The following is an 11,962-nucleotide window of genomic DNA, read 5'->3' as shown; positions in this document are numbered from 1 at the left end:
AGAGCGTTGGTTAGAGCGTCGCACAGGTATCGCGAGGTCACGGGTTCAAACCCCGTTGAAGTCCTGAATTTTTCAGGCCTCTACTCAATTGCTAAAATTACGTTCCTAACCGCGAGGATCATAGCTTCCCTTAATTTCGCATCCGCAGTTCAATATATGATTCATTTCAGGTATCATTTCTTCCACCTGTATCTGATGAATACGACGACCGAACCCGCAACTTTCTGAAAACGCTCCCAAGAAGACGATGACGTAGTAGTAGAGATCCAACCTAACTCACGTGCATTCCCCGAAAAAATGTATAATTGCGAACGATCACATTGCTTTATCGAGATGATTGTAATATCTCGACAGGTCATTTCAGTTGAGTTGTGGTGCAGTGTCGCGGTGGTGAGAGCACTCGTCCCCCACCAATGTGGCCCGGGTTCGATTCCCAGACTCGGCGTCATATGTGGGTTGAGTTTGTTGGTTCTCTACTCTGCACCGAGAGGTTTTTCTCCGGGTACTCCGGTTTTCCCCTCTCCTCAAAAACCAAAATTTGATTTGATTTGCGTTAACTTGTTAATTTCAATTTACAGTGTCCCCGATTAGTGCTCTACAACGCTAGAAGATTAGACACTTAAAGTTCTTTTTTTTTTGTTAACAGAAACTGTCTGTGCTCGCGGGAAATGCACATCAGTCACTGATCCGGAGACAAACTTGCCAACGTTGAGCGGTACCCTCCCCTCCCTCCCGCTCCATCCCCACTACCTCCCACCTGAATGAGAAACGTCATGAGTGTTTTCTCGCATTCGGTCGTCCGCCATCTTGAAAACAATTCTTGACGTCAGGTAACGAAAAGGAAGTAATTATCAAATTTACCCAATCTTTGGGCTCCAAAACATGTCTATTATGCGAGCCAATGAAACGAAAATCAGACATTGTCTTGTCAAAGATGTGATGTCGCCGTATACTCCTTCCGTTTCTCCTTCGGTTGAAGGGAACGACTTCACGTGGACAAAAGACAAACTAATCCGGACGTGACCGAAGTAAGTTCGATCGGCTTGCAAACGAAAGTAGACCGACGATCAATCGAATTGTCGCTGACCTTTCGTGTTTAACAATACGCTTTCACGTTAAAACGGGGGAAAATTGGAAAACTTAGTTTACCCTAAGCAGAGACGTTTTCTTTCTAGGTTTTAAGTGGTAAGAAATAACGAACACGCGAATTCTTCAATCTGGACTCGAGGAGCGAGTCCTTTATGGGAAGTGTTTCGTGAGTTGTAATTTGCCTAGTTCCTAGGCTTCCGTTTTCACCGCGGACAATCCGTTTTGGGTCACGTGGTCTGAGCAAAAGGGCCAGTCGCTCATCCCGGTGACGTCAGCGAAAAGGATTGACGCGTGGGGCCTGGGAAAAAGCCGTACAGGGCCTAGCCAAAGTTGTCATGATTTTTTTATTCGGGAATTTGTTCGAAATGCATCGTTGGTTAGTAAGAATGTAGTGAAAGCAAGTGTTTGAAAAACACTGCTGGAGCTTTTTTCAGGTATAGTTGAGGAGCCGAAGGCTAAGATTGGGCTGGCGTCACCTGATAATCAAATAACGATGAATAGAGGTTTTGGCAAGAACAATGGGTTCTTTTTCCTGTGTGAACAAATTTTGTTTCTAATGCAAAACATTTTCATTGTTCCTGCCATGCAACATGGCTGCCGTGAAAAACCTCTATAAGCTTTCTCGCAACCACCATTTTTTAGCCACTCGGGAGAATATTCGAACCGGCTCTTCGAAGGATTTTACATAATTATTAATAAACGAAATTGGAAAGGAAAAATCCAGGCATATTGTTCTTCTTACAACAGAGATCATTGATTTCGTGCAATACGCTAGAGCCTAAAGCTTAGCCAATGCCAGCATATTTCCCTCTCCCTTCGCATGCTCAGGAATTCAAAGAGAATTCAAGTCTTTGTGACGAATTTATGCAAAAATAGGGTAACGTCAAAAAGTTTCCAGAAAGGTGTTGACCAAGAAAGTTTTTGTGATAATCTATTAAACAAATGGCCAGATTTTGTAATTTAACACCTTGGAGGATTGGGTATCGAAAACCGAGCTTCCTAACCTTACTTCTTTGGTTCAAAGATTGGCTCAATTTTACGAGAAACTATATCCTGTGTTGGAATTAACTTTGCTTAAAATTTTGTCTTTAAGTGCTTTTTTAATCTGTCAAAAGACATCGCAATAGGCTTTGAATCCTTTTACGGTTAAAAGTGGTCTGACGGGGCTACTTTTTGTTCATTCCGCGGGGAAATCGATCAGCCGATTTTAATTTCTTGCTTATACACATCAAAGTAACTTCGAAATTTTATCCATATAAGCTGTTAAGGAATTTTGCGAACTTATGTATATCTTTATTTACATTCTACGTAAAACAAATCTTATCCGAAACTGTGTGCTAAGTATTCCGCAATTCTATGGCTATACAAATCAGTAGAAGTTTAAGACTTGAATTATAAATATAGGCGAAGATTTCTCTCCCTTATTATTTCTGATTTTTTAATTTGGATTTTTCAATATAGACTGTGGAAAACCAATTGCGTCGATCATATTTTTTCTCTCTATGCTCATCGAATGAGTAACCTCTAAATTATAAATAACAGTTTATTATTGTTCGAACCACATTCAGTGAAAAACAATCTCTATTCCCTGCTTACGTTCATGTTGGAATACATTTTTTTTTATTCTCCCTCAAAATCAGTTAAGATTTTGATAGGAAGAATACTGCAACAGCATAAAGAATCTTGATATCGGCTACGTACGCCTTGAGTGGTTTCTCCTTTCAACTTGAATTAATCATTCAAGGAACCCTCGAAAAATACCTCTTATCTCCTGTAGTTTAAAACGCAGGGAATTCACAAAAAAATAGATAAAACCAATTTATTTTCCCAGTTGGGGTTCATTTGTGTAAAAAAGGTTGGAAAGTTCGTCCTCCGTCCAACTCACATGAATTTCACAATTGGAAATTGTCGAAGCCTACTATAGAGCGCTTCTTGTAAAAATCATAGGGCTTTCTTAGAGAAACTTTAGAGCTAGGTTATCAGCTTGTTTAGAATATCCCATAGAATTGGAGACAAATACTTTCACATGCACAAGAAACACTCGTATAGGGGGATTATCAAGACACGCTTGGTCGAAACGAACCAGCAAAACTCTTCGAGCCATTTCCGAATCAAAAACTAAAATTTTTATTTAACCAGGATTGGCTTTTTCAGTGAATTTTTGTCAGCCTTAAATAACAATAAAAAATCATTACATAAAACGAAGTTATCGATGATCTGCACAAAAAATACAATTGCCCAGTTTCGTGTGAAAATAACCAAGATCGCAAAAAATCTTGCTAATTACTTAAGTTCTTATTTATAAAATCCGTAGTCGGTGTGTCTCGCGCGCGAAGGTGTAAACATCACGGCAACGGGTGAAGTAAAGTCGTAACAATAATTGTTCACTCCCCATATTCACAAGAATTACTTGTACATGCAACACAAAACGGTTTTTTGTTTTTTTATCAGCTCTCTACCAGGCCTCAAGTTCACCTTCTAAACACACATCGATAAAACACTGCATCCATTTATTTCTCCATTCATTTCTCCGAATCAACATGATATATTTAAGATTAATCTATTTCAGCAAAGAGTTTTTGGTTCAGTTATCCAATATGTCTGCAATATTTGTCATTGAATATTTTAGTTTTGGCTACTTTTCCAACACAGGTTTTTTTTTTCAGGCTTTATCTGTAATGTTATAAGAACAGTCCACGACAAATTTCATTACACCAGCCTCGCATAGCTAAACCGTAAATTCAATGGAATGGTCATAACATTGTAAACTTTCAACAGGCCCCGTACATTTCCTATTTTCTTGCAAAACTCTAATACGTTCAAGAGTTCAGCAAATAACTTTTATTCCTAAAAATCCTTTCAAAATCCGTAAAAATTGAAATCTTTCCATGATTGTTTTCTCGGAGAAAACAGAATAGTATTTACTTGAAGGTTTGAGAATTGCCACACATTTGACGAACGAAGGGCTGGAATTAAAATCCAAAAATACTCAGAAGTAATATTTCACGGCTTCAGTGCATTTTCATGTAAGGTCATTTAAAAGAACATAAAGACAGACATAAAAAAGGTTGAAAAGACACTGAGAAAAATCAAGACAGCAACCCAGCTAATGATACCGGAATTCCTGGGCAATTGTTCAGCCGTTTTTATACTCAAACCAAAAGAAATTGTTCGGCGCATCGTTCTCAGCCGAAACGCTGTGCCACCTTGTAAGCCTATCAATTATAAATAAGTGAGTTTTACATCTAAAAAAAATGAATATCGGTTTATTTGTAGTCAAGGCCTTTTGTGGCCCTTGAATATAACTCTCGTACTTCTTGCTGTAAACTCAGTGTACGGTACCATATTTTCGTATCTTTGGTAAATCCCCATTTCCTTTCCGCGATGAGGGGTTTCCTCCTGATTATTTTCAGAGGAAAACTGAAATATAATCTTGCGGTAGTAGGCCTCAACTTGGCTTGAATTATTTGCTGGTAAGATGCGAGTTAACTGACCGCGACGCATGATTCTGCGTTCAGTGGGAGCTCATAGATTGGCGAATCAAAACTTATATGAAGGCTGCCCTTATCTCTTCTATTCCATCTCTAACTCATCTTAGAGTTCGACCTCTCGTTAGCACCTCCAAATAACTGTTGCCTGGAATAGTCAAACCCCCGTTTCGAATCGTATGGTCGAATCGGGGTAGTCTACTAAGGGCATTGAATTCGACACGACGGCCGTGTTGGCTTTGTTTCTATTCGCCTTCAAGTTTAAAGGATTACTGTCTAACGAAGTAACCTCCATCTCAATCCCCGTTGAATCTGGGCCATTCATGCCGTTGTGATCGATTGTCCCGTATTTCCTCTCTTGTTCCTGTTCTTGGATTCTCTCTGCCTCCTTGCGTTCTTTCTCTTTTTTGTTCTGCTCCGCCGCTCTCTGCTCATTTTCGCGATGGTAGAAGTAGTTAAAATTGGACACGATAACTGGCACCGGAAGTGCGATGGTCAACACGCCGGAAATAGCGCAAAGAGACCCTACAATCTTTCCCCAGACAGTGGTGGGCTTCATGTCACCGTAACCCACCGTCGTCATGGTAACTACCGCCCACCAGAATGCATCGGGAATGCTCTTGAAGTCGGTGGTAGACTCTCCTTCGGCCCCTTCGGCGTAATACACCGCTGAACTGAACAGAATGACGCCGATCAGAAGAAAGAAAATTAGAAGCCCTAGCTCGCGCAAACTCGCGCGCAAAGTGTGCCCCAGAATTTGAAGTCCTCTGGAATGTCGCGACAATTTAAAAATTCGAAATACCCGCACCAGTCGAATGACTCGCAACACGCCAAAGCTAGAAGCTTTGGTGTCTTGCATAGGTAGCGTAATATAGTAAGGTAGAATAGCAACTATATCGATGAGGTTTAAAAACGAACGTACAAAGGCCAATTTCCGAGGTGATGAAATTAGCCGCATCAAGTATTCAAAAGTGAACCATATTATACAGGCCGTTTCCAGAGTGAACCAGGGTTGTTTGCGCTTCTCGCCATCCCCATCCTTTCGAAATTGCGGCAGTGTTTCCACGCAGAATGTCACTATTGAAAGGGTAATGACAACCACTGAGAATATCGCAATGATCCGTGCTGCTAACGAAGTATCGGGGAACTCAAATAGTTGCCATATCTTTCTTTGTAATTTATTCTCCGGTAAAATAGGCTTCTCGTCTTCAATGTACCCTTCTTCTTGCTCTACCTTATGTAAAATGTCCTCTCCCAGATCATAGAAGCGGATTTCGTCCGCAAAAACATCCATTGGCACGTTAGCTGGGCGCAAAAGCTTTCCTCCAGATTGATAGTAAAAGAGAATGGCATCGAAAGCCGGGCGATTACGGTCGAAGAAGTACTCGTTACGAACAGAGTCGAAATACTTCAACCTCTTGGCTGGGTTGCCTAACAAAGTCTCCGGGAATTGTTCTAAGGTTTGAACGTGTGTTTCAAATTTTAATCCACTCACGTTTATAACGAATCTTTCGCCAGTCGGTTCGCTAGGCGCTGTAACTTGAAATTGCGGCTTTACGCAAGACAGGACAACAGGGTCGTGCCGGTTGTTTTTGGAGTGATTGCCATTATTCCCGGAAGCGTAGTTTATCACAGAGTTTTGCTGCTTGTCAGCCGGCATTGCTGTCATCGACGACACTCCTGATATAGCGTCCATGTCCAGTTTACGATCGGCTAAATACGGCAAACCTAAATCCCGGATATAAGGAGAACAAACGCTTGATTAATGGGCATGAAGTACCAACCAAATGGGGATTTCCAGTCGCGCGGCAAAGTCGGCTGTGCCTATTGCGCGGCATTTTTTCACATGCGAGGAAAATCATTGAAAATACGCAAGAAAAATTGAAAATTCGCGAGGACGTCCCGCTTCTGAAGCCGAAAGGGCCCGATTCTCATAAATTATTGATTCCTTTTAGATCTAAACTTGTAATTTATTAATTCACCGAATAAATTATCACGTCGCCTTCAATAAACAGGAAATGTAAATAAGAGTTGTAAACATACTACATCGAGAAATGTTCTCGCTTCTAATATCAGTTTGACGGCTTCTCGCCAACTCTCGTCTCACGTTCGTCTCTTATTGCTTGGAGACCCATTTGCCAAAGCTGTTGTTTGCAATCGGCAGAGCGAGGAAAAATGAAAATTCGCTACGACGCGCTGAAAACTGGCAGATGTTTTGCGAAGATCTGGCAGTTTAAATATACTCACAAGCGGTGCAATTACACTCTTCGCTAAATCTACTCGTAATTCGACATATGAGCTCGTAAAAAGTCTGATTGGACTTACTTGAATGGTGTATGGTACAACTCACGGCTTTAAATCCATTTGACAATGACACTATTGCTATGAAAGATCCCCAGATCAAAATGTTCAACTTGTTCACGAGTCCAGATGACAGATACAAACTACATGTTTCCATATATGAGTTAACGAATGATGCCCAAAATTTTCATTTCAATTTCTTCAAAGTCATAGTCGCTGATGACAAAAGCTATTCCTTTTCAACACGTGCTCCCATTTGGCCAAAATTTACTCCGGGATTCCCTCGCTTCGCGATGTATGTGTTCATCCAAATGACACGATGCTGGACAAACTCGGATGTGAGGAATTTAAAGTCGAGCCGTTGGCGCCTTAGAGTAGATCTTATAATAAGCTTGAGATTATCATGTTCCTAAAAACTTTCCGATCTTATCGGTATCGGGCCAAAGAGAAGCCGTAGAATCGGCCAAATAATCACAAATGTGGCACCCAGGTTCTTAAAGCATGCGCGACTTCAAGTAAATATATAAAGGCTTCGCAAGACATCAGCCTAATTTGCATTGAAACAGCTTTGATGAGGACCTGCTGTTACTTGGCCAGGAGTCCTCTATAAACAAACCCCTCTATCTCCCGGTGAGGAAACGCTTTCCTGTTTTTTTGTCTTCAGTTTAAAACCTTTTGTGATACCCTCCTAAGTGGATATGTCTTTGTGAAAACCAATGTTTTTATGATTGCTAGAACGCAAAGATCATTCCTCCTTGTCAAAAAGTTTGTTTTCATAAAACTAAAAATATGCAAACGAAATACGTCTCTAATATACATAGGAATGACACGATACAAGCCACTTGGAAAACTTAAAACCCATAACAAAGGATGGCAAGTATATATATATATATATATATAATTGAACTGGAGCAGAACATCAGTCAATTCAAAGAGCGCAAAAACTGGCGCCTCGGAATTAGACAATAGTTTTTCCTCACAAAGAAAGCACAATAGCAATAAAGAATTTGCCACTTGATACCAGGCAACTGTATTTGCGCCAGCAGAAGAATGCTACTCATAATTTTTCCTCAGCATCGCTTTTTTCTCATGGTTTTGGTAAACACCGTTTCAAAAAAGCTGTGCTTACATAAATTTCACAATTTTATTTTGTAGAAGTTCGAAACATATCCCTGAGAAACAAAAAGGAGAAGGTAGTATGCAAGATAATATGAAACAAAACAATGAATTCTTTTTTGCACTGGATTGCTTTGTTTCGTTTGCTCATGGTTCGATTGTTTAATCTTTGCCACGAGGTACTGAGGACGATCTGAACAAATAACCCCACACATACTTGGAAAATCCCTCTCCCGAGCCTACCCAGGAGGCTTTGGCCGCGGTTGAGGTTCTCTTCGTTCGCTACCCGCTAATGAAAAACCACATCGGAATTACAATTCATGCAAAAGTCATGAGCTCAGAACGCGCCCTTATCGAAAGCAACCACTATTTCCCTCTCCCCGAGAGCAAAACACAGAACAGACACGGCGGGCTTTCTGCCAGTTTGAGCCAATTTTGAAATGCATTTTTTTTCTGGGTTTGAAAGAGTCCCAGCGCGATAATTTGCGGTCTGAACTCCTACCTTCGCCCATTATGTGAAATGAAAGTCATTCCTATCGCCCTCAATGTAAGATGAAAAAAAATTGTGCACGCGAGGACGGAGGAGAAAGAAATCAAATGGCGGATTTTGTTATTGAATAACGAGCCCTCTTGGGGAAGGCAACTAGCCAGATCTCTTCGTCACGAAATAATCATACATGAGAAGGTTCAATTAATCCAAATAGAACTGCGGTTTGGCTTGTCAAATTATTCTCCAGTGGGCGCGATGCCAGGAATGACTAATCGAATTTTAAACAACGGTTAACTTTCATAGTCATCTCATACTTCATACAGATAATGTTGGGACACTTGAGACACACTTGAGATGTTTAGGCTGCGAATGTCTTTTTACGCAGAGCCAAGAAGACAAACATAGAACGTTGCACAATGGCCTGTGTTTAATTTAAAGCGATTCACGGCCCCTTCGACAAAATGCCGGTCGCCGTGACTCGTCAAAATAGAGGTAAATTACTACACTTGTCATGGTTAAGCCCGATTAATCCACCAGCCATTCAAGTCGAATCCAAGGTAATTTGCGGTAGATTTTGACAGCAATCTTTCCTAGCCAAAATTTGATTAGGTGGCCAGCACATTAATCTTTGGTTTCCAATCAATTTACTACTATTAATCTTGATGGATTTTTTGGCCATCGCGTGGGTGCATGTCTTTCAATTACAATGGCTTTATTTACAAAACGATCGGAAAAAATGCATAAAAAGTGTTTTCTAAAAGGACATTCCTCGATTTACACGCTCAAAACTTGCCATTTTTGGACGAATGACTTGAAACTGGCTGAATTACCGGTTTTTTAAAAGTGGAAAAAATATTTTGATTTCTATCATTCATAAAAGAAACAGCTGTTTTATAGTCGCCCAATTTCTACAGCTAACATTTTCCAAAATCGCATTAAACAAAATTATACCATGTGGTGAAGAGAGTTTGTTCTTCGATCATATCGGTACAGCTAGCCGTCTGGTGACAGTTTGTTAAAAAAAGGAAAGATTCTATCATGCACCTGAGATATGTGAGAACTCCTGGATCATAGGACACAGAACTAGTATTTTTCATCTCCAAAACCGCTTTGTTATATTGCTCACAAACGATGAAAAATTCCATTAGTTTCCAGTAAAAAATACCCTGAAATTTCTCAAAACTGTCACAGCCCGCGCAAATTTTTAAGAAAGGGGGAAATCTAGTTCCTACCTGACGGACGGATCGCAACCTCCATGCATTGACTCGATTGCCGGCAAATGTTTCAAGAAATCGTCGCGCGCGAAGGTAGCAAAATCGTAAAGTGTCCCTTAACTATCTCTTGTTACACCATATATCTACAGACACCCAATAAACCAACCTTCATTCTAAGGGGAAAAAAGCCTTGGGTTTTTTTTTTTCTGAGTAAAATTAGGCCGCTTCGAATCAAAATGGCTAAGCATGCGGTTATGAAAGTCCGCGGCCGGCGACTTTAATAGGCCTAAACAAGAATATGAATTTTTCTAAATGCGGTGAAGGGGATATTGGAAATTCAAATCGTCTGGTTTGTAGTACAGGAATGTCAATAAATCAACAAAACGAAGAAAAGGGTGGAAATTGCATTTGGTATGTCCGTGCAAATTCAGTGAAAATTACCGTGAGTTTACCATGACTTTTAAATTCTTGTTGTCGAAACGAATACTTGACTGAAAGCTAAAAAGAATTTCTGCAGCTTCTCAATTATTAGGAACTCATTAAAAGTAAGTTAGACTGGTAATGGAGGTGCTATGTCTAAATGAGGGATAAAGATAAACGTTTCTGGGGGTTTAAATGAACTACAATCCGTAAAATCGGTTTCCTTCATATCTTTTCTGCCTGTGGAATTTCCTGCTCCCGCCCTTGATAAAGAGTCGTGGCTTAACCACTAGAAAGTTAATATGTTCTTGACTTACCTTTCTTAGTAAAATAATAAACTTTATCAGCTCTTCTTTGAGCTAATGCTTATTAAATTAATTATTGTTCGCAATGTTAATCCGCAGTCTTCTGAATAGCATATTGTTCTGAATTTTTTGCTTATTAACTTAGATCCTAATGAGTAAATGACTTTAAGGCATTAAAGGTAGAAAAGAAAAGCAACAGCAACAACGGGTATCAATTTTGAAAATCAAGTGGATTATGTGATGAACTCTCACGATATGGCAAATTGATATTCACGTTCACCGAGCAAGGGGACAATTCGTGACGCTTATTGAAACTCACATGTAATTCTCACGGCTGGACTGGATCTAGCGTGAAATGGAGGCTAATGCGGGCAAATTAATTTGTGTGTGAAGAGATTTCCCCGCATGAGCCTCCATTTCATGCTAGATCTGGTCCAGGCGTGAGAATTCGAAAATGGTCTATTACACTCATCTTGACGATCTGGCCTCGGCGTCGAATGCAACGTTTACGAAAATTATAGGCAAATGACAACGATGCTTCTCAGAAACGCATTATTCAGTATTTGTGTATTTGTTCGGCACGTCCCATATTTGGAAGCATGATCAGTCCATACCAGTGTCTGCAATACTAGGGTGTCTGTCTGTCTACTTGTCTCTATGTCTCTGTCGTTGAGGCGGTATTTCACACTCAATTCAAGTGGGCAAAGTACTTATAGACTGAACATTCAACGAAGTAATATTAAGACCATTGCCGACTTTTTTGGTGTCTCTCGTTCTAACATCAATGTGCTCTAGCGACAGGTCGAGCTAGATCTCTACTCAACGATGAAAAGCTATTCATCCCTTGCCTTTTTGCCAACGGGATCTTAACACTAAAGACACAAGACACAAATGTAGACACCTAGATTATCGGAGGCTGCGCGTGCATGCAACTCAAACACAGAACTAAGGGCAAGGAAGTTCATACTAGGGAAACAAATGAAACTAACGAGGTAAACGAAAAAGAGTGTGCACCCCTGTGAATTTTCTGTTTGGCCTTACACTTTTGTACACGCTGGCTCTGCGTCTTTCCTTACTCGCTAAATCTGTAAAGCCAGAGCAAAAGCAAGCGTAGCCGAGACGTTTACGGTGAGCCGACGTCACTTTCATTCACACGTGCGTTTCAAATTCGGAACTGACTACTTGCAATAATTGCTTCCTGATAGCAAAAGTAAGGCCCCGACGACCGGAAAATGGTCCGCGTAACTTAATTATGAAATGAGCTAAACAGCAACTCTGCGCGTGTGTTTTACCTTTTGGAGGGAACTTAAGCAAGGACGATGACGACGAAAACGAAGACGGCTACGAGGACGCCAACAAAACAATGCATTTTACCGAACAAAAACAATGGCTTTGCACGCTCCGCACGTGCGTTCTACATTTTGGTACATTTCTTTGAAGTTCTCGTCCTGACAGCCACGTGAAACCCCTTAATATGAAGTTATATGGAGCACGTGAGCACCTGAAAATTTAGCCTGTGATGTGAGCAGGTGAGCAGGC

General features: G+C 40.6%; 1 protein-coding gene across 3 annotated transcripts in view; it reads right to left on the bottom strand.

Annotated features, from left to right (window-relative positions):
- Positions 1 to 3,578: 3,578 nt before the first annotated feature.
- LOC137970643 (potassium voltage-gated channel subfamily A member 2-like) overlaps positions 3,579 to 11,962 on the bottom strand; it is a 17,101-nt gene continuing 8,717 nt past the window's right edge. Inside the window, exons 1-2 of one of the 3 annotated variants that reach the window (XM_068817170.1) lie at positions 9,717 to 9,831; positions 3,579 to 6,305 (exon numbers count right to left, since the gene is read on the bottom strand). In XM_068817170.1, the coding sequence (XP_068673271.1) occupies positions 4,735 to 6,305; positions 9,717 to 9,741 (1,596 nt within the window). In that variant the 5' untranslated portion in view covers positions 9,742 to 9,831 and the 3' untranslated portion in view covers positions 3,579 to 4,734. Of the gene's footprint in view, positions 6,306 to 6,902; positions 7,744 to 9,716; positions 9,832 to 11,962 lie in introns of those variants that run through there. The other 2 variants (XM_068817168.1, XM_068817169.1) reach the window with 2 other exon arrangements.

The sequence above is a fragment of the Montipora foliosa genome, chromosome 9, assembly GCF_036669935.1.
Source record: "Montipora foliosa isolate CH-2021 chromosome 9, ASM3666993v2, whole genome shotgun sequence".
Taxonomy (NCBI): domain Eukaryota; kingdom Metazoa; phylum Cnidaria; class Anthozoa; order Scleractinia; family Acroporidae; genus Montipora; species Montipora foliosa.
The sequence above is the reverse complement of the archived record's forward strand: the minus strand, read 5'-3'. Positions and strand labels throughout refer to the sequence as shown.